Below are 23,486 nucleotides of genomic sequence, written 5' to 3' on the forward strand. Positions count from 1 at the left end.
GATATCTGGGGGAAGAGCATTCCAAGCAGAAGGAACAGCCAATGCAAAAGTTCTGAGGTGGAAAACTCCATGCTGAATTGGAATTTCAGCAAGGGGCCTGTGTGCCTGGAGTCCAGAGGCCAGTGTGGAGCTGAGTAGATCATGAGGTCAGAGAGGGGGGGTACTAGATTATGTAAGGCTTTATTGGCCATTGAAGGGATTTTTATCTATTTTTAAAAATTTGTTATGTACTTATTTGACATATATAGAGAGATCATGAGTAGGCAGAGAGGCAGGCAGAGGGAGAGGGGGAAGCAGAGAGCCCGATTCGAGGCTCGATCCCAGGATCCTGAGACCATGACTTGGGCCAAAGGCAGAGGTGTATTAACCCACTGAGACACCCAGTGCCCCGGGATTTTTATCTTTATTCTAAATGAAAAGGTAAGCTTTTTTTTTTTTTTTTTTAAATATTTTATTTATTCATTTGACAGACAGAGATTACAAGTAGACAGAGAGGCAGACAGAGAGAGAGAGGGAGGGGGAAGCAGGCTCTCTGCTGAGCAGAGAGCCCGATGCGGGGCTCGATCCCAGAATGCCGAGATCATGACCTGAGCCGAAGGCAGAGGCTTTAACCTACTGAGCCACCCAGGCGCCCCAAAAGGAAAGCTTTTTGAGGAGAGAAGTGACATGATCTGATTTTTATTTTTAAAGAATTACTCTGCTGCTGTTTTGCAGATAGACTGTAGCAAGTCCCAAGGATCATCTGAGGTCTTTAGGAGGCTTATGGTTACAAATTGTCAATCCCTGTGATTATTTTAAATACTTTGTTTAAGTATGGAAGTGTTTTTTGGCCTTTTGGTAATTGCTTTATCAAATAGGGCTGACAGTAGTAAACATGCCAGTTTACAGATACAGAAGAGACTTTTTTTTCTACATAGGTTTTTTTCTGGTTATATAATGCTTTAAAAAGAAGGGTGGTAGGGGAGGACTCTTGACCTCTTGTTGTCCAAGAAGTGCTTAATAAAAGAAGTTCTAGAATGGGGTGCTATCTACAGTACTAAAAGCCATTTATTATGGAGTTCTGCCTTTTTGCTCATAGAGTAGATTTTACTTATGAATGACTTTGAGAAATGGTGATTTGTGCTTCTTAAGTTTGATTAAATTTAAAGGAGACCATTTTCAGGTGCCTGGGTGGCTCAGTTGGTTAAGCAACTGCCTTTGAGTCAGGTCATGATCCCGGAGTACTGGGATTGAGTCCCGCATCGGGCTCCCAGCTCCACGGGGAGTCTGCTTCTCCCTCTGATCAGAATTCTCCTCTCTCATGCTCTCTCTCACTGTCTCTCTCTCAAATAAATAAATAAAATCTAAAAAAATTTAAAAAATAAAGGAGACCATCTTCACAAGAAAAGTGAAAGATGAGATTTGTATCAGGCCATGCAATTGTCTTTTCAGCCTTTAGACTAATAAAGTCCTATTTAATTCATTTTTATTTAAATATTTATTTATTTATGTGAGAGAGAGGGGAGGGGCAGAGGGAAGGAGGAGAGAGAGAATCTCAAGCAGACTCCCTTCTCTGCAGAGTGTGAAGCCCGACCTGGGACTGCCATCTCACAACCTAAGCCAAAACCAAGAGTCCAAGGCTTAACTGACTGTGTCACCCGGGCACCCCTACTTAATTCATTTTTAAAGATGGGAGAACTAGGAAAGGGAAAAGTGGGAGCCATTTCTCTCCACTGGCTGCAGCCTCTGTGCTCACAGCTCACATTTGCCCAAAATCCAAAGGCCTCCTCAGCTAAGGACTCCATAATGCCGGATATTTTCATCCTGACGTTCTTTGCCATCATAAGCCTGGTCATATTGTCCTACAGTATCCATCTGCTGTAGTGACCTGCAGCTGCAGGGGAGAAGCCCTCAGAACAGTTCAGTGGGGGAAGGACGACGCTGATGGGCTGAGTGTCCTGCTTGGCTGATGCACCAGTGGATTTTTGCTTCTAGACATTATTTTGGCTCCTGGTCTCCAGCCCAACAAGAGGCCTCTTAGCAGCAGCAGCAGCAGCAGCAGCAGCAGCAGCAGCAGCAACAGTCCTGCTGCTCAGCAGACCTCTTCCAGAGCCTCTTGGATATGGTTAACCACCGTCAGGCTGGGGGCTGCTGGAGCTCAGAGGCAGAGGCCCTCATCTGGGACATCAGGAATGCGTGGGCATGGCTGGCAGTTGCTGTGTGCATTTGCGCTGTAGACAAAGGGTGTTGAGTACACAGAGCTGAAATGTAGATTCAGTAAAGTCACCATGGAAAACTGCTCAAGTATTCATTTTGATAGCCTTTCTTTAGTTGTAAATGCAATTGCATATTATTATAAAATATGTTGTTTCCTTTCCCTCTCACACACAGGGGGTCCCTTGTAAGTCCAAGAGCACACTGTCTGTCTTCATCTGTGAAGTAGTCACTTTATCACTGTCTTTACAAATTACACAATCTGAGTTTGTGTGGTATCCCTCATTTCACTCTCCAGCCAAAAGGAACTTGTCATTTGAATTTTAAAAATTTATCATATTTTTTTCCATTCCATACCACTTGTGCCCCAGGTTCTCATTTAAAGAGAAGAGTGGTTATGTAGTCCTCATTCTTTGTGGCTGGCTGAATTATAAATTATTGAAATAGGGTAGCTGTAACTCATCCTGTTACTTGGGGAAAATCTCTATCTTACCCCAAAATAATTTTTTTTTTTTAAATTGTCAAATGTTCCTTTTCTGGAAGAAAACTTTCAATATATTTCTTTGTCCAACTAGGGTTGAAGAAACTCAGTATTTTAGAATCCTTACTAGACTTGGGCCCCAAATCTGTGGTACCTATTCCTTTAAAGAGTCCATCATAATTGTTCTACATTTGATTTTCCTTTCTAGCTTAAAAATAAACAAGGAGGGGGAAAAAAGGTGGGAGAACTAGATAGCATTCCAGCTGTTCTTAAATCAAACCTCCATTAATTTATTTGAGGTGTTCTGAACACTGACAATAGTAGTTATGTCTTCACTAAACTGTAGTTAAATTTGCTTTCCAGAGACAAATGCTGTAGAAATTATGAGGTTATCAGTGAATGCTCCTTTTGGAATTGACTTATTTAAAATGTGCTGATCTACATTTTCCTCTCACTCCCTTGTACACTATTTAAAATTTCATACCACTTCCATAAACATTCAGTAACTTTGTGTGATGCTTGCTTTTGTCCACTGTTGGAAGATTTATTTTTGGAAACCTTCCTATATATGATGAGTTAGAATTTGACAGTTTGTGGTTATGGATTGGTCTTTGGGATTCATGGAAACAAAATACAGTGTTTAGGTTAGTTCCTGCAAGACACTTCTGCCATGAATAATGCTTTTTTTACTTAATTGTAGCCTGACAGCAATGCTTGATAGTTATTGCTATTTAGACTGATTAATCTTATATACTTAAATAATGTTTTGACAGTTTCACCCTCTGTCTGGAAAGTTTAGTGATAAAATGGATGTGATCTCTGATGGGACCAGTGATGGAATATTGTAATTAAAAGCACGCTCTTTTTTCTCAGGCTGTGCATTCAGTGGTCTTCTGGCTGTGTAGGATTTAAGTCACTGGTAACAAGTTTTTTTTTAAAGATTTTATTTATTTATTTATTTGAGAGAGAGAGGGAGAGATAGCAAGAGATCATGAGTTGGAGGGTGGGTGGGGGGAAAGAGAAAAGTCTCCCCTCTGAGCAAGAAGCCTGACACAGGTCAACACAGCTTGATCCCAGGACCCTGGGATCATGACCTGAGCTGAAGGCAGACGCTTAACGTACTGAGCCATCCAGGCACTCTTACTGGTAACCGTTTAAACATAGTAGTTATACTAGAAATTACTGTGGTTACATTGATAATACTGCTTCACATCTTTGTGAACTAGCACAAACATATTAAGATTTTTAGGTTTTATTTCTAGACAAATTAAGATAGATTGTAAGTGGAGTCATCTAGAATATTTTCCTTTTCTCTCTAAAATTATTTTTTAAAGTTGAGAAAATAATCCTTTACTATCTGAAGTCCTAAAATGTGATCATTTGTAAAGTACACTTATAAAATAGAAATTGTATTCTCTCTTCCTCAGCTTGAGGCTTGCAATTTGTCATAATTGATATTATGGATATGGTGACCATACACTAGATCTTCTGGGAGAAGTCCTGATTGCAAAATATTAGCCAGTTATTGGCAACATTCTCATACTTGTCAGATTTATGAGTCAGTTGGGGTTAAAAACTTAAGTGACTGTGATCAATGGAATATTGCTAGGTTTTTGCCAGCTTTCTTCTTTTGTTAAAGATTAACTTTGAGGGGCACCTGGGTGGCTCAGTGGGTTAAGCCTCTGCCTTCAGCTCAGGTCATGATCTCAGGGTCCTGGGATCGAGCCCCACATTTGGTGCTCTGCTCAGCAGGGAGCCTGTTTCCCTGCCTGCCTCTCTGCCTACTTGTGATCTCTGTCTGTCAAATAAATAAATAAAATCTTAAAAAAAAAGGTTAACTTTGATAGTAAGTATTGAGAATTACTATGGAAATTATCTGGAGATACCGCTTCCCAGATTATTGTGATACTTACAAAACTTTTTTAGAAAAGATCATTCTCTTGATTTAAACTTGAAGTCACCTGGAAGAATTTGGAGGCAGTATGTGCTGTAATTAAGATCATGCATGGTCCTGAGAGCAGACAGTTTTCGATTCAGTCCTTGACATTACCACTCTTAACCTTGAGCAGGTTACATATCCTTGTTCAGTCTCTCTTTCCTCATCAACGAAGTGGGAAAGCTAATGGGACTTAACTTTACAGAGTTGTTAGGAAGAGACCATGAGACACAGGCATCAGGAAGAGTGCTCTGCACAGAAAAAGCACTGACTACATCTGGTTACAGTTTGTTCAGCGTGGAACATTTCTTGCAAGAGAATTGCCTTTATGAAACATTTCAGAAAGTCCAGTTTTTTCTTTAAATTACGTTTAGAGTCTGCCCTTTCCTCAAGGTAGTATAATTGTACAAACTTTAAAAATATGAAGTGCTAAAATCTTAATTTCACATCTAGGCTAAGTTCTGTTGATCTTTGTGAAATTGGGAACTGACTATCATCCCAACAGGGAAATTATGAAACAGAAAAAAAAAATTCAGTTCCTCTCTGAGGAAAGAAAGTAATACTACAGTGTGTGTGTGTGTGTGTGTGTGTGTGTGTGTGTGTAGAGGTCATACACATTTTTATTTACACAACACATTAATAGTAGATTTAAATTTACTAGCCTGGTTTCTTTCCCTCCAAATTTATAAAAAATCAAAATAGAAATGAAATGAAATCAGCATTTTTCATAGCTCGACTGGTATACATTATGATTCAGCCTCAGGAATGAGTAGTGATTCTTACACAACAGATAAAACCTAACCTGCTTTTTAAAAATTCAGCCATTTTAGTACTTATCTGGTTTTTATGTTCCCATAGCTGTGTAATACAGTAATGAGTGGGTAAGGTATTGCATCTAGAATATCTGTGGTGAACCTGTTGGACTTGAATATAATTGTTCCCTAATCTGACCACGTAGGATTAATAACGAGCACCACACCTGTGAGGAGAGGTTCTGGAATGCCCCATCTTGCTTATAGATAATGTTCCTCCTTCCTTTAAAGTAAATGCAGGAATATTGTCAGTGAACAGTATCCTTTTGCCAGTGAATCCTGAAAAAGGAGAATTATAATTTGAAAATTTAAAGGTACTACTTTAGAATCTACAACTTGGTTTATAAAGAGGTGATAATATAATGATAGATTTCAAAATCCAAGATACTTTATCATGGCAGTGCATTTAGTAGCACTGTATAGGTCTCAAGCAATAATACTTAAAAAAAAACTGATATACTGATAATAACACATACATCATTCTAATTTTCATCTTTGCTTTTTTTCTTTCCTCTTTAACTAACATCAAGTAGGAGGAAGTATAGAAGTTTTTAGGAAAATAGATGGTAAGTGGTAAAGTTAGAATAGGGGTGTTAAAAATGAGCCCCCCACCATGAGTAGTTATTATGTTTTTAGCTCTCACTGTGGTATTTAGTAGGTGGCTATCTTATTTTATTTTATTTTATTCATCATGATAACTGTACTCTTTAATCCCCATCACCTGTTTCACCCATCACTCCACTCACCTCTTGTCTGATTTGTGTACTTCAGTTTGTTCTCTATTGTTAAGTCTGTTTCTTGGTTCGTCTCTGTCTTTCTTTATTTTCCCCTCTTTGTTCATTTGTTTTCTTTCTTATGTTCTACATATGAGTGAGATCACATGGTATTTGTCTCTGACTTATTTCGCTTGGCATTGGACTCTCTAGCTCTATCCATGTTGTTCAAATAGCAAGATTTCGATCTTTTTTATGGCTGAGTAATATTCTATTATATATATTATACATATATTTTATATATATATATATATATAACATCTTCATTCATCTATCAGGGGACACTTGGGCTGCTTCCGTAGTTTGGCTATTGTAAATAGTGCTGCAGTAAACATAAGGGTGCATGTATCCCTTTGAATTAGTGTTGTACTTTGGTGATAAATACCCGATAGTGTGATTACTGGGTTGTAGAGCAGTTCTATTTTTAATTTTTTGAGGAACCTCCATACCATTTTCCACAGCAGCTGCCCATTTTGCATTCCTGCCAGCGGTGCAAGAGGGTTCCTTTTTCTCCACATCCTTGCCAACGTTGGTTGTTTCTTGTGTTTTTATTTTATTTATTTTTTATTTTTCAAAAGATTTTTATTCATTTATTTGAGAGAGAGAACATGCAGACTCCCTGCTGAGCAGGGAGCCCAATGCGGGTCTCAATCCCAGGACTCCAGGATCACGACCTGAGCCTAAGGCAGATATTCAACCGATTGAGACACCCAGGCGCCCACTTGTGTTTTTAATTGTAGCCATTCTGACAATACAAAAATTGTAGTTTTGATTTTGCGTTTTTCTGATGATGAGTAATGTTAAGCATCTTTTCATGTGTCTGTTGGCCACTATATGTCTTCTTTGGAGAAATGTCTTGTTCATGTCTTCTGCCCATTTCTTAATTGGATTATTTGTTTTTTGGGTATTGAGTTGTATCAGTTTATATATTTTATTTTATTTTTTAAAAGATTTTGTTTATTTATTTAACAGAGAGAGACACAGTGAGAGATGGAACACAAGAAGCAGGCTCCCCAATGAGCAGGGAGCCCGATTCAGGCCTCGATCCCAAGACCTGGGGTCATGACCTGAGCTGAAGGCAGATGCTTAACGACTGAGCCACCCAGGTGGCCCTCAGTTTATATATTTTAGACACTAACCCTATATCAGATATGTCATTTCCAAATATCTTCTATTCAGTAGGTTGCCATATAGGAGTGGCCTTTTCTTAAAAACTTTTAGAAGTCTTATGAAGATAAGAGCTTTCATAGGGGTTCTGGATTATTGTGTAACTCTCCATTAATTTCTAGATATCTGGTGACCCATCTCATGGGAGCAGATCTGAACAACATTGTGAAATGTCAGAAGCTTACGGATGACCATGTTCAGTTCCTCATCTACCAGATTCTCCGAGGTCTCAAGGTATAGTCTTCCCTTCTTCATTCCAAGGCTTAAGAAAAGGAAGAAAAAAAAAAAACTTTCCTATGGAAAATTTCAAACACTCACAAAATCACAAGTACAATCCTAGTGTAATGAACCCCTGTATTTACTCAATGACCACAGTTACCAACATATGGTCAATCTTGTTTCTTTTATATTTCCCAATCCCTGGATTATTTTAAGGCAAGTCCAGACATAATGTCATTCCACCCATAGATATTTAAGTATGTATGTCCAAGAGCTCAGGACTTCATTCTTATATCTAAAGAGTAGTAATAATTTCTTGATATAATCTAATATCTGGTCAGTGTTGTTGAAACTTTAAAAATCTCCTCAGGTTTATTTATGGGAGGGGCAGGGAAGTAATGTTTTAAAATTAAGCCACCTTTGACTTTTAGCAGCTTTGAATCCTAGCTGAGCTCCACAGCACCAACCAGAAAACAGGTTGAAAATTCTATTTAACTCCTGTGAGTAGAGTTGATGGTATAGAAATCATAGTTTTGATAAATGTACAGATTACTGTTAATTAACTTGTTCTCATTTCTAATCCCATTATTTAATACTAGCAGTTCTTACTGGTTCATGAAAATATACCTCAACTATGTCATATGACTGTAAGAGGTTGGAGATAACTTTTTGATTAACCAACTTTTTTCTCTTTCACAGTATATACATTCAGCAGACATAATTCACAGGGTAATGTATTGTGATTTTGATTAAATTATCTGGGGAGGAGGGGATACTGAAGTGGAGAGGACTGGCATTCAGCCAAGATCCTAATCCAAACTTAATTTAGCCTCGGAAGTATTGATTGATTGTAACTTTGCTCTAGGTTTAAATCGATTAAAGAAAGAAAATGTATTGTTTTTAGTTACTTAAGGCTAATTAGGACTAGCCAGTGATTATAGATGGAGATCATTGACAACTGGGTAGTCTTACATTTATGTTTGGATCTTCATCATTACCTGTAGAAAAAAAGCCTACCATATATCATAAAGTTAATCATGTCCTCTCTGTACTTGCTTCCTAGGACCTAAAACCTAGTAATCTAGCTGTGAACGAAGACTGTGAGCTGAAGGTGAGATGAAGAGACACTGGTAATTGTTTGTTTCAGCATGTAATTATGTGTTTGACTAACCAGGCAGACTAATGGAACAGATGGGTTTATAAAACCATGACTTTTTATCCGAAAATTCATTCCTTAGGAATATCAGATTTTGAAGTTTGAACCACAGACTTAGTAAGTTTTAGTTTACAGGACATTGAAGATGGCATTCGGTGTCTTGTTTTCATTCTAAAATAAAGTTATTAGAAATTTACTATGTTAGTTATAATAAAGGAGAATTATAGTTTGAATATCAAGTAATGCAATCCTGGAGAGATAATTACTAGATCAGTTTCCTGAGAGAAAAAGGGCAAAAGCCACTCATCAAAATAATTCAGAGAGGAGATAGGTAGTCTATAGAGAGCAAGCAGCTCTGGAATTTTTTTTTTCTTATCTTTACTTTTTAAACATAATTAAATATAATAAAATGCATCATTTTAAGTGTATGTTTGACAAAATTTTGATATCCATTCACCCACCAACACAATTAAAATAAAGAACAGTTTATCACTTCAGATAGTTGCCTTGTGCTCCTTCCTAGCCAGCACCCTCCCCCTCCCAGCCCTTCACTACCCCTAACCCTGGCTTCAGACAACCACCAGTGCTTGCTGACACTATAGAAAAGATACATTTTTTTTCTGGAATTTCATATAAGTGGAATCATACAGTATTTGTGTGTGTGTGTCTAACTTAGGCTTAGTATAATATTTTTGAAGTCTCTCTGTGTTGTATCAGTAGTTCATTCCTTTTTATTGCTGAGTAGTATTCATTTTATGAATTTGCCACAATTTGTTTATCCATCCACCTGTTAGACATCTGCTTCAATTCTGGTTTGGGGCTGTGCACAGCTGCTGTGAATATTCACGCTCAAGCCTTTGGGTGGATGTATGCTTCCATTGCTCTTGGATAAATCCCTAGGAGTAGCATTTTTTGCTTAGCTTTTTGTAATTTTATTTTTTAAAGTTCTTGCTGCGTTTATCATGTGTTTTAAGCATGGACTAGGAAGTGTGTTTATGAAAATGCTATCTTGTTCTTCCTTTTCCAAGACACTAGAGCGTTCTCCCCTCCTGCTTTGTGAGTCTTAGGAGCTTGACTATTCCAGTGCCTGATTTCTCTTCTCTCCCTTAGATCTTGGATTTTGGACTGGCCCGACACACAGATGATGAAATGACAGGCTATGTGGCCACCAGGTGGTACAGGGCTCCTGAGATCATGCTGAACTGGATGCATTACAACCAGACAGGTATTGGCTTTTGTTAGTTACTTAGGACCTTATTAGCACCATGTTGGTTGGGTGTATCTGGGATTCTCCGAAGTGGAGATGATGGGAATGGGAGAAAACATCTTTTGCTCCCCCCTCAGTGGTCCTTTTAAAGTCAACAGGAAATATTTCAGTTGCTCAGAAAGAGAAAGTGGGGTTTTTATACATGGCTTTTAAACTTTTTGATTTAGCAGCTGGGTTTTTATTTATTTAGATTTCCAACATATTCTGTGAATACTTCTACCTGAAGACAGTGGGGTCATAATTTTAACCTCTCAACACTATTTTGGAGAATCTGCCATTTCTGCCAGTAAGAATCTCTGCCCCTTTGTGAACAGTTTCTCTTGCCTTAAGTATGTTTTGACGTCCTACCTATGTAGCTCTTTAGTGGGGTTAATAAGCTTACTGCTGTAAAGAAGAGTATGACTGTTGAACCTTGAATGTATTATATACTAATTTCAGCATTTTGCCTCTAGTTACAGTTCTCTTTGTGGTCAAGTATGATAATAGTGACGTCGTATACCCTTTTCTCTTTACTTTTGCCAGTTGATATTTGGTCAGTGGGATGCATAATGGCCGAGCTGTTGACTGGAAGAACATTGTTTCCTGGTACAGACCGTATCCTTTTAAAAGTTTTGGAGTCTTGTTTCTTATCTGTATTCCAGTGTCCATGGGAGTATATTGCTTTTACCTATCTCTAGGGAAGGCTCTCAGTTACTTGTTTAAATAGTTCAGATGTGTGTTATGAGATCTGCCCTCTGGCTGAGTATTCCTCCTTGTCAAGAAAGAGGTTTCAATTTACTTGTGTGTGTTGGAAAAATTCCTCATAAGCCAGAGAACTCTTTACATCTCTCACATGTCATCTTTTTGCAGTGAGTCGCTTATTGTATTAATCTTCTAAAAGCAGTTCTGCCACCTGAGCGTATTCCTGAGAAGCTTCAGATCTCAATGACTGGTTTAGTCCACTTGTACAACACTTAATGAGCACAAGGTACCCATTTACAAATCAGGGATATCTTTAGCTTTTATGTTTGGCTTACATGTTAAAAAGATTATTATTTGGTTCCTATGATGATGTACCTGCTGACTCTCTTTATGTTTGTTGTTTAACAACAAATAATAAAAACAAGAAGTGATAAGGTCGTTGGACCTTATCCGTGTGCCTTTTTTTTTTCCCCAGCACAATTTTGTTTTTATTCTAGAGTGTAACCAAACCTTAATTTACTTCCAGATTTATTATCTAGTTTATAGTTTTTCATAGCCCTTATGTTTTAGGTCCTTTCCTATCTGCTGCATGTCCATTTCATAGTTTAGAAATAATATCAGCAAAATGTGGTTTGTTGGGACTCCCATTACTTTCATTGGGGAAAGCGTTCAGGTGAGAAAGAATGTTGACTTATATGTCTCGAACAAGGCTTGAAGATTTTTGTAAAATTCATCTGAGTAGCCCGGGAGTGGGTTGGGTAGAGCTTTAAAGACGCTGCAGTTAAGCTATGAATGTGATCTCTCATGCTTAGAGACCTGAAAGCGTAGAGACCTTAGCAAACTCACTGAGTTTGTAAACCAGAACATCAGTTTACTTGCTTACGGTTTGGGATATACTTCTCTGGTGACTGTGATGTTCATGTTATCTATCCATGTGTTCTAACTATCTTCTGCTAGAGGAAATGTACTTTCCTAAGGAACTGAAAAACTTCTGCCCCCTCAGGCAAAGCTGTTTATATCCCTCTGAATATTTCTGCTTTGATACAGAGCTCTGTCTCCCTATACTTACTGCTTCTCATTCCCAGAGTCTTAGTTTTTTAAATACGTAGTGTTTCTCCTTTGTCCTTTGCTTCATTCACCTTATGTCTTCGTCTTAGAATTGTGGTATATATGTTACAGTCCAGGCTAAGAGAATTAGGGAAATTTTGTAATTCCCCCTTTCCTCAGGTACGTATCTCAGAGTCCCATCCTTTAGCCTGTCTTGCCAAGCGTACTACTGTGATGCATTGCTCTATTGCCCTCTCCCCTCGTCTCCTTTATTATCTCTGTCTCTGTCTATCTTCAGTCGGCTGCAGACTCTTCTGCCTACATAGATAACCAGAGTGGTGGAAAGCAAGAGAGACAGCAGGGTGTACTAGTTGAGAGCACATACTCAGGAATGAGACTTCCTGGGTGTAGATCCTGCCTCTTTTGCCCCCAGCTGCATGACTGTGAGCACATTTTCTAACCTCTGCCTCCTGGTTTCCTTAACCATAAAATGTTAAATGTATATACCTCGCAAGGTGGCTGTGAGAATCCAGTGAGATAGTGTCTGGAAGGTTCATAGAGCCTGCCAGGAAATGTTAGCCATCATCTTCATTAGTGACTTTTGGGAAATAGTTTTTCCCTTTACCTTCCCACTCTGTTGTCTACCTATGAATCATTAAAGGTTAATTTTTGTTTGTTTGTTTTATTTATATTTAGTGACAGGTAGTGAAGGATGGATCCTCTTGGCAAACTACTGATAGAAAGGTTTCAAAGCAGTTGTGCCCTGTGGTTTTATCTACAGACAGCTGCCTGCCCCCTGATGCCTTGACTCTTTTAGAAATGCTAACTTTCATGCACACCTGACCTGGGTGGCTCAGTCGGTTAAGCATCTGAGTCTTGATTTCAGCTCAGGTTATGATCCCAGGTCTGTGAGATCGAGGCCCACATCAGGCTCTCTGTTGGCGTGGAGCTTATTAGAGATTCTCTCTCCCTCTCCCCCTGCCCACTGTCCCCCACCTTCCTTCTCTTGCACACTCTCGAAAAAATAAAATAAAGGAAGGGTAACTTTCTAAGACGTCTTCCCTTGCTATGCATACTTCTTTTCCTTCTATGAGCTTTAGATGGAAAACAGTATTACCCAACGACCCAGCAACCGCACTACTAGGTGTTTACCCTAAAGATACAAATGGAGTGATCTGAAGGGGCACGTGCACCCCAATGTTTATAGCAGCAATGTCCACAATAGCCATACCATGGAAAGAGCCTAGACGTCCATCAACAGATGAATGGATAAAGAAGATGTGGCGTATATATACACAATGGAATACTATGCAGCCATCAAAAGAAATGAAATCTTGCCATTTACAATGACGTGGATGGAACTAGAGGGTATTATGCTGAGCGAAATAAGTCAATCAGAGAAAGAATTATTGTATGATCTCTCTCATATGAGGAATTTAACAGGCAGGGTGGGGGGTGATGAGGGGAAGGTAGGGAGAAATGAAACAAGATGGGACTAGGGAGGGAGACAAACCATAAGAGACTCTTAATTTCAGGAAACAAACCGAGGGTTGCTGGGGGGAGGGGGAGGGGAGGAAGGGATAGGGTGGCTGGGTGATGGACATTGGGGAGGGTATGTGCCATGGTGAGTGCTGTGAATTGTGTAAGACTGATGATTCACAGGCCTGTACCCCTGAAGCAAATAATACATTATATGTTAATAAAAAAAGAAGAAAAGAAAACCTATCATTTAGACTTTTTACCATGAGCTTTTTTTTTTTTAATGCATGCAAATTCTTTTCAAAATTCTTATATTAGTAATACACCATTTCTTTTCTGCTTGGCTCTTTTTGAAACAGATATTCTTCTGGATCATAAAAATCAAATTCAAAGGATTTGTATTTGTAATATACATAACCCCTGTCTTGTCAGTTACCATCTGTTGGGATGTAGCTTTGGGCCTGACAAGGAAAGAGGAAAGTGCTATTATTTTTTTTCCTCGCCTGAAGTGTGCAATTGCTTATAGACTAGCAGAGTGGTTCTCAACTCCTGTTTTTCATCAGAATACTTTAGAGAGCTTTTAGAAACTCCAAATGCCTGGGCACTACCCCAGAGACTCCTCTTCATTCGGCGTGGGGGGTCAAAGCACAGGCTTTGGCATATTTTTTAAGTCCCAGTTGATTCTGGAGGGTAGCAGGTACCAGAGTTTAACCCCATTGACCTTGACTTTTAACCTTTTAGGCTGATCATAAAAAATTATTTAGTTAGGCAGTCTTTCTCCCCCCCCCCCCTTTTTTTTTTTTTAAAGATACCAATGAGATCAGAAAGTTAAGAATTTAGACTTATCTACTTGGGAGCCTAGAAGGATGTTAGAAAACCTCTAATTGAACCCACTGTTTTTTATAGATGCGAGGAAGCCAAGACCCAGAGAAGATAGATCCCAAACTGTTATTTATAACTCAGGTCACAGTTTCTTTCCATTATTTTATTTGTTACCCTATTCCCCTGATTTCCAGAACTTCTCTTCTTAAAACCTCTGGAGAGTGTGCTGGCCCCACCATGCTGCTTTTGCCCACAAAAGCATGCAGCTACTGCTTATTTATGATTTTGAAGTGCACCTGAATGCCGAGGGAACCTCTAGAGCATGCTCTTTGTTTGAGGGCAGTTTTCTCCCCATTTTCCTCATTTATTAATCAGCTTGCATTTAGAACTAGTGGCTTTAGCTTCTAGATGAGTGCTAGCTAATAGAATTTTCTGTGGTGTTGCAAATGTTTTATATTTGTGCTACACTACAGTGGTTGGTAGCCACCAACCACATGTGGCTAGTGAGCACTTAAAATGTGGCTAGTGAAACTTAGGAACTGATTAAACATATCTCTGCAGTAAAATGTATTAACATAAAATTTGCCATTTTAACTTTTTCTTATTGTGGTAAAATATGGCTAACACAAAATTTACCATCTTAACCATTTTTAAATATACAGTCCACTCACACTAATTACATTCACAAAGTTGTGCTGCCGTCACCACTATCTTATTTCCAGAACATCCCCCCAAACCAAAACTTGGTACCCATTGAACAGTAACTCCCTCATTCTTCTTTCCCACAGCCTCTGGTTTCCTCTCTTCTATTTCCTGAATTTGCTTATTCTAGATATTTCTTATAAGTGGAATCACACAATATTTGTTCTTATGTTTCTTGATTATATCCCTTAGCCATGATGTTTTCAAGGTTCATCCGTGTTGTAGCATGTTATCAGAACTCCATTCCTTTTTATGGCTGAATACTATTCCATTGTATGTGTATGCCACATTTTGTTTACGTACTCATCTGTTCATTGACACCTGGGTTCTTCCCACCTTTGGCAATTGTGATTAGTGCTGCAGTGAACATTGGCATACAGTTGTTTGAGCCTCTGCTTTCAATTCTTTGCAATATGTACTTAGGAGTGGAATTGTTGGGTTGTGTGGTAATCCTGTATTTATTTTTTTGAGGAGCCACCAAACTGTTTTCCACAGTAGTTGCACCATTTTTGCCCACCGATGATGTACGAGCAATTTCTCCATATCTTCACCATCTTCACCAACACCTGTTCCCTCTTTTTCTTCCTCCCCTCCCCCTTCTTCTCCTTCTCCTCCTCCCTTTCTTTAAATTATAGCCATCCTTGTAGGTATAAAGTGATATCTCTTTGTGAATTTAATTTGTATTTCCCTAAGGACCAGTAATTTTGAGCATCTTTTCCTGTGTTCATTGTCCATTTGTATATTTTCTGTGGAGGAATATCTGCTCAAGCCCATTACCCATCTTTTAATTGGATGGTCTTTTTATTGTTGAGTTTTTAGTTCTTTATATATTCTGGATATTAAACCTTCATTAGGTATATGATTTGCAAATATTTTCTCCCCTTCTGTGGGCTCTCTGTTCATTTTCTTGACAATGTCCTTTGATATACTAAGGTTTTGGTTTTGTTGAAGTTTCAATTTATTTTTTCTTTTGTTGTTCATGTCCTATCTAAGAATAGATTACCAAATTCAAGGTTGTGAATATTTGCTATGTTTCCTACTAAGAATTGTATGATTTTCTACTAAGATAAACTAAAAATATTTTCTGCTAAGAATTATCCCCTTTATTTGGGTCTTTGATCCATTTCTAGTTAATTTTTGTATATGCTGTCAAGTTAGAGTTCCAACTTTATTCTTTTGCATGTGGAAATCCAGTAATCTCAGTACCATTTGTTGAAGACTTTCCTTTCCCTCCACTGAATGGGCCTGGCACTTCTGTTAAAAGCTAATTCTATTCTATTCATCTATATATATCTGTCCTTACAGGAGTTCCTCACTGTTGTGATTTCTGAAACTTTATATGGTAAGTTTTGAATTCAGGAATTGTGAATCCTTCAACTTTGTTCTCATTGTCAAGTGTTTTTGTTTTGGCTCTTCAGGGTCTTTTGTAATCCCATATGAATTCGAGGATGGACTTTTCTATTTCTGCAGAAAAGGCTATTGGAATTTTGATAGAGATTGTGTTGAATTTTTAGGTCACTTTGGGTATTACTGACATCTTAACAATATTAAGTCTTCCTATCCATGAACACCAGATGTCTTCCCATTTATTAGTTCTGAATTTCTTTCAGTAATGTTTTATAATTTTCATTGGACAAATCTTTCACCTTCATGGTTAATTTATTCCTAGATATTTTATTATTTTATTCTTCTAGAATAAAAGACTGTAAATGAAATTGCTTTCTTTTTTCTTTTTGTTTTTCAATTTTTGTGGTTTTTTTTTTTTTTAAAGATTTTATTTATTTGAGAGAAAGAGAAAGTAGGCAGAAGTGGGTGGAGGGGGTAGAGGGAGAGGGAGAAACAGACTTCCCGCTGAGCAGGGAGCCCGATGCAGAGTTCGATCCAGGACTCTGTGATCATGACCCGAGCTGAAGGCAGGTGCTTAACTAACTGAACCACTGAGGCTCCCTTGAAATTGTTTTCTTAATTTCCTTTTCAGGCTGTTTATTGTTGGTGTATAGCAACACAACTAATTTTTGTTGATTTTGGGCACTGCATCTTTACTCAATTTATTTACTAGCTCTAGAAGGTTTCTTGTAGATTCTTTGGTATTTTCTATACATAGGATTGTGTCCTCTGCAAATAGAGATGGTTTTCCCTCTCCCTTTCCAGTTTTTTGGGCTAGAACTTCCAGTAGAGTGTTGAATAGCATTGGTGAAGTGGGCATCCTTGTTTTCTTCTTATTTTAAAGGGAAAGCTTTCAGTCTTTCTCCACTGTCTATGTTTTTAGCTGTGTATTTTTCATAAATGCTCTTTATCATGTTGAGGAGGTATCAGAGAAGCTCAGAGAAGTTCCTTTGTGTTCATAGTTTTATGAGTGTTTTAAATCTGAGCTTCAAATTTATTAGATTTTATTTAGATTACATGTAAATTTAATCAATCACATGTGATTGGTATTGAATTAGATAGTGCAGTTTTAGATCTCTACTAGTCTTGTTTCTCTTCTGCCTTTTTCTAATTTTTTTTTGTGTGTGTGATTAGTCTCCTCCTTGAGAGATTCTTTTAGTAGAATCTTGTTCTAGTAGGTTGTTAATAATCCTTGCTTAGTAGGTTGTTCTAGTAAGTTGTTATTAATCCTTGAGTTCCCGTAAAGGTGTAAGAAATACAAATTTTTGTCTTAACGCTCATTATATATTATTAGGTTAGAAACTGTTTTCGTTCATGACTGTGTAGAGCCCTTCTTCCATCTAGCTCAAAAACAGTATTATTTATTTAAAGAATGAAGCCCTGCCTTGTAAGTCTCGTTGACTAGGTATAGCAACTGGACACCGCTGGCAAAAGTTCATATTTAGAAGAGAGTGAGGATACAGAATCTCTCTTCAGGTCTATTGCTGACTTATTTCAGACGCCATTGTTTTGAGAAGCGTGACCAGTTAGAAAATAGTTTTACTAACATTTAATAGTCTGTAGCCTAAAGGAAGAGAGAAAATGAATTTCACAGCTAGCTCTGTTACCCACCAAATACTGTTTTCTCTTCCAGAGATCACAGCATTTGCTTGCTGTGGTTTTCCTTTCTAGGTGATCACATGAATTTCCTAAATGTGTAAAACATTTTTTTTCCTTCTTTTGTTTTAAAAGAAGTGGTACTCTTAAGATATTAACTAGAGGACAGTGGTAATCCACTTGTTATTAGCTGCTGCCTATGCCATATGAATTTCATTAGTGTATTAAATTTGCTCCTTAATTCTGCTTTATTCATTTCTTCTTTTGATTTTTGCAAACATTTTATGAAATACTTATAAAAAGACAAAAAATAATATAATGAACACCAGTGTTCATGGCTCCCAGATCGTGAGATAAAACATGCTAATAGAGCTAAAACCTTCTGGTGTACCCCATCCTATCACATCGACCCCTCACTTGTAGTCACTGGTTTCAAATATTATCTCATTTTTTTTAAATAACATTTTTTGGGGGGGCACCTGGGTGGCTCAGTGGATTAAAGCCTCTGCCTTCAGCTCAGGTCATGATCCCAGGGTCCTGGGATTGAGCCCCACATCGGGCTCTGTGCTCAGCAGAGCTTCCCTTCCCTTCCTCTCTCTCTCTGCCTGTCTCTCTGCCTACTTGTGATCTCTGTCTGTCAAATAAATAAAATCTTTAAAAAAAAAAAAAAGACTTTTTATTTTTATTTTTTTTAAAGTAGGCTCTACTCCCAGTATGGGGCTCAAACTCACAATCCTGAGTTCAAGAGTTGCATGCTCCACCACCTAGGGGAGCCACTGAGGCATCCTTGTTTTCTCTTTGTTTATTTACTTATTTTAGCGGGGGAGGGCCAGAGGGAGAGAGAGAACCTCAAGCAGACTCCCCATCAAGCACAGAGCCTGACGCAGGGCTTGATCTCAAGACTCTGAGATCATGACCTGAGCTGAAACCAAGAGTCAGCGCTCATTCAGCTGAGCCACCCAGGCGCCCCTGTTCTCTCTCATTTAAAAAACGTAGTTTCACTTTAGATGCTAAAAGCAAGTATACTAATAAATGTTGAAGAAGAGAAATACTTCACTAGATTATTTGCCTTTTCTTGTCCCAACTTGAAAATACAGAAATTTTTTTTTCCCAGAAAAGGTTGGAATTTTCTTAAGGTACCTAGAGTAGAGTGTCTTAAGAATTTGTGTGTGACAATGAAAGTGACTATTTTGACAATTAAGAAGAGAAGAAAGTAGGCTGTCTTCTGGTCCATCCCGTCACCAGGAGGATCTCCCACCCTCCAAACACGGATGTTCTGGCTTTGTATGGGTCTTGTCTCATCGAAAATCGCAGCTCACACACAGTGGTCGTGCAGGGAGGTCTGGCCACTGGTCCTCTTCCTCATCTTCGACTCTCCGGCCTGTGGACGCTTTCCAGAGTTGCCTAGAACACTTAGAAGTGAAGAGAATAGTCCTCTCTCATTTTCCCTGTGATTACCCTAGTCCCCTTAGGTTGATTTCCCTAACTGTTCGTTCTCCCTTTTACTTTTGTGACAGAGAGCCTAAGAATAGGCTTAGGCCTCGGTGGTTGTTTCAGAAAGGACCAGGAGATCTGGGATTTAAATTCTAACAGTTCGGGGTACCTGGGTGGCTCAGTGGGTTAAGCCTCTGCCTTTAGCTCAGGTCATGATCCTGGGGTTCTGGGATCGAGCCCCACATCGGGCTCTCTGCTTGGTAGGGAGCCTGCTTCTCTCTCTCTCTCTGCCTGCCTCTCTGCCTACTTGTGCTCTTTGATTTCTCTCTCTCTCTGTCAAATAAATAAAAATCTTTAAAAAAAAATTTAAATTCTAACAGTTTGATGATGACCAATAAAACATGTTTTTACCTAATAGTGAAAATTTCTTCTGTCTAGGGAAAAAAGGGGGTTAAACCAATTATGAAGGATGACTTGTGGAAATAACTAATTGTCATAATGTGAATTTTGCTTTGCTCTGCTGATGCAGCTTCTTGAAGCGCCTTCTGGCCTTAACTGCCTGGACCAATGGTAGTGGCCTTACAGTAGCCGGTACTATTGGAAGATTGACCTGTATTTCAGTGGATTTGCCAGCTCTTGGAGAACCTATGGTGATTTCTTCCGAGGTCTGCATGCTTTGACTTCCTTCATGCAAGTGCTTTTAGCTCCTGAGTAGATTTCTATTTTGCATTGTGTGTTTACTAATCTCCTGAGTATTGGCTATCATGCTGAAGCAGCTGTCTTTGTCCATGGCCCTTACACACTCGTGGCCCTGTGTTTGTATACTCTCTATGATGTAAACACTTCAGATGGCGTGTTCAAAACTTTGTTAGGCCTGATATTAAATGAAACAACTTTTCTTATCTTTTTTTCTAGTTAGACTTTCCATAGAGTATGGTCCTTAAAGGTTTTGAGGGCAAGGCAGGGGGTGGAGCGGAGTTAAAAAGCATATTACAGCAGGTCTTTTCAGGCCAACTAGTGTTTATCAAACTACTTTGTGGAAGGTTCTAGAGATAAAATAGCAGCTGTCCCCTAAAACAGAATGATCATACTAAGTGGAAAGTGAGTTCTAGGAGATAGGAACTCCTAGGTAGGAACAAATGTCTACCCTCTGGTTACAAAATAAGACAGAGTGATAAAAATGCTAGAATAGAGGTATAGATAAGTTATTGAGAAGAAGTAGAGATTAATTCGAACCTAAGATATCTAGAAAGACTTCATGGCAGAGTTCTTGTTGAGTAGGACTTTGAAAAATAAATAAGAAAAGGCTTGGTAGGAGGGGAGAGTGACCAGTATTTCTGTTTATGACTTGGGTGTATAAGAAGCTGGAAGCTGAGCAGTGCCTAGAATATTTGGTGTGGATTGAAGCATTGAGTGCATTAAGGAGTAATAGTCTGAGGCAGAGTCAGAAAAGAAGCTTGAAGCCAAAGCCAGGAGGGCCTTGAGGGGCTGAGGAATTGCAGCTTTGTTCTTCACACTTGTGATTGTCTCGTGCTGGCAGAAGCAAGAGAGAGACGCGGGGGGGCAGCTCATTGCTGTAATCAGCACTGCAGGTAGTGGGCGTGGCCTACTCTTCAGGTATGTTGAAGTGAAGTTGGGGCAATAAAGAAACTCAGCCCAGAGTCTTCAGTCATCCCTGTCAAGTAAAACTTGACTCTCGTCTCAGTAGCTAGGAGTCTCCTGAATGAGGGCACCCATCTCAACAGCTTTATTTCTAGAGACTACTTTTGATTGTCAGACTTACCTGTTCGAGAGTTGAAGTAGTCAGTTTTTGGTTTCAGTAGTCAGTAGTTGGTTTTCATATATGATATGCTTTGTGATGTGGAATAGCTACCCACTTCAGTTTGTTCCTGAAGAGCATGAGGGGACTTAACACTTATTGACTCATTTTAAATGGGCAAAGGAGATCCTGTACTAAATTCCACTGTTGTATAGTTAATTTGATTATTTTAGAGCAAGACAGTAATCATCTGCCCTCCCCACTCTGTCTGCATTAATGCATGCTTTAGATTTTTTTTCTTGTCAGCACTTAGAACTAAGAGTCAGTATTGAAATTTTAACCTCCAGAACACATTGATTTTTGCCATTTGCAGATGACGAAATTCTCTACTATTCTTAATTTAGAAATAATTTGTGTGAGTGGACTTGTTTCTAATTTATCCTTGTTTTCTATAGAGCTCAAGATACTTGGGTCTAGGATGGGGTTGGATAAACCTTTTCTTTAAAAGAGCCAGATAGTAAATCTTCTAGGGTTTGGGGACCCTGTGATTTCTGTTGTAACTGCTCAGTTCTGCTGGGTAGGGTGAAAGCAGCACGTGAGTGAATGGGCATGGCTGTGTTCCAATAAAACATTATTTTCAAAACAGGCAGCAGGCTGGGGTTTGCTGACTCCTGTCTAGAATTTTCTTCCATTTCAGTCAGTTTCATCTGGGGGAAAAAGAGAACAGGGCAAGATGCCAGTGATATTGCATAAGTAATTCCTGTAACTTAAGCAACTATGGTTTGCGGAGGCCATTATTTTTAAGTTACACCATATTACCTTTATATGTGTAATCATAAGCAGAAATCTTTTCTTCCATCCTCCCTTCCATCCTGCTCCACCTTCTCCTCAAGTCTTCTGAGTGCCCACCATGTAGCAGATGGCCAGCAAAGCGCTGGGGATAGGTGGCCCCTGCTCTCGGGAGCTACAGATCTACAGAGGTAACAGAAAGCAAACAAAGTAACTCTAGATTGTGAGAAGCACTTTGATGTTGGAAAGCATTGTGTTGTGGTAGAGAATACCGGGAAGAGGGGGCTTCCCGTATTTAGAGTGTTGGGGGAGGCCTGTCTGAAGAAGTGAGGTTTAAGCTGAGACCTGAAGTTGAGTAGGACCTGATAGGTGAAGAAGCTGACAGGATTGCTGACAGGATTTGTGACGGGCATCAGAAGACAGCCCTTCTCCCCTCCTTTTCCTCTGAATGTCGGTATAGACATGGAGATAAACGCATTTTCACAGGGAATATGGAAAGCTATTTTATATGACTTTTTTTCTCTCTCCCCCTTTAACTTCCTTTTTAGGCAAGGCTAAAGGCAGTAAGAACAAATGCAAAGTTTTTGGCCTCTGGTTAATACATGCACATACACTGTGAGTGTGCATGGAAGAGTTGGCTACCAGAATAAAGGTCTGGACACTGTAGCCTGTTGCTCAGAGCCTGGGGGTTGTGTGAGCTTTGTCACCGCACTTGCGAGGTGGAAACCTCTGGAGTCCTGCTTCATCATGGCGCTCCCGGAACACGTGCCCCTGCGGTGGGGGAGTGGCGCCCTCTGCTGGCCGACCGTCGCTCACCGCTCTTCTCTGCCCGGGGAAGCCGTGTAGAGAGAGCGGTTTTCCAGAGGGCTCAGTCAAGTGGTTAGGCTCTGGGATAGTCAAGGCTCCTGTCATATTAGGAGCTCCTTAGCTTAAGCCGTCGGGGAGTATACACAGGTGGCTCTGGCTGGCCCTCGCTCCTGTGCTCTGCTTCTTTTTTCTTGTCTGTAGCACTCTGCTTACCAGTGCTCTTCGCTGAACTGGCTACTTACTAATGCTTTGGTGGAAGGTAAGGAAGTCGGTGTGGACTGAGTGAAGCTTTTGTGTTTGCACCCGCTGTCTTTGGCAGCTAAGTACCCAGCTAAAGTCACTTTGCTTTACTGACCAGTGACGTTGACAGATCCACAAAATGAATATAAATTGGATATGTGTATGGCGCCGTTCTGAGTCTTTGTACAGGAGGAGCGTGTTCCACTTGGAGTGACCGTCCCACAGAAGCCTTGATCTAGACGAATTCACCGTTTTGGCCTGGTTTGGGGTTTTTACTTTTTGTTATTGGGGTATTTTGTTTGTTTTGTTTTGTTTGTTGTCGTTTGTTTTTTATTTTTATTTTGTCCCAACATTTTCCTTTATAGTCCACCATTAGATATTGATCAGTTGAAGCTCATTTTAAGACTCGTTGGAACCCCAGGGGCTGATCTTTTGAAGAAAATCTCCTCAGAGTCTGTGAGTTGATGCTTTGATTGTAATTATCTGCCCTGTTGGGAGCCTCTGCCACTTGCCTTCCATCAATCTGTACTTTGCCCCGGGTATGTTTGTAAGCATGTGTGCCCTTTTGTGCTGACTTCCTGGATGAGGGGTGTGTGTGTGTGTGTGTGTGTGTACACGTGCACTCGTCTGCCCCCATGCATGAGGGTGTTTTGTTCTCTATTGGAGTATGTACTTAGATCATGAGAGCTTGTATTGGGCAGTAGTAACCCAGTAAAGGATTTGCAATTCTAACTCATTCC

The 23,486-nt window shown here is 39.4% G+C and overlaps 1 protein-coding gene across 5 annotated transcripts in view; it reads left to right on the forward strand.

Annotated features, from left to right (window-relative positions):
- The window catches only part of LOC111152183 (mitogen-activated protein kinase 14), a 77,106-nt gene that overhangs the window by 40,492 nt on the left and 13,128 nt on the right, over positions 1-23,486 (forward strand). For 3 of the 5 annotated variants that reach the window (XM_022510559.1, XM_022510555.1, XM_022510558.1), the window contains 6 exons: positions 7,485-7,596; positions 8,281-8,310; positions 8,645-8,692; positions 9,848-9,962; positions 10,527-10,598; positions 23,123-23,202. In XM_022510559.1, the coding sequence (XP_022366267.1) occupies positions 7,485-7,596; positions 8,281-8,310; positions 8,645-8,692; positions 9,848-9,962; positions 10,527-10,598; positions 23,123-23,202 (457 nt within the window). The remainder of the gene's footprint in view (positions 1-7,484; positions 7,597-8,280; positions 8,311-8,644; positions 8,693-9,847; positions 9,963-10,526; positions 10,599-23,122; positions 23,203-23,486) is intronic. The other 2 variants (XM_022510556.1, XM_022510557.1) reach the window with 2 other exon arrangements.

The sequence above is a fragment of the Enhydra lutris genome, unplaced genomic scaffold, assembly GCF_002288905.1.
Source record: "Enhydra lutris kenyoni isolate GAN:26980312 unplaced genomic scaffold, ASM228890v2 scaffoldscaffold28, whole genome shotgun sequence".
In the NCBI taxonomy this organism is placed as follows: domain Eukaryota; kingdom Metazoa; phylum Chordata; class Mammalia; order Carnivora; family Mustelidae; genus Enhydra; species Enhydra lutris.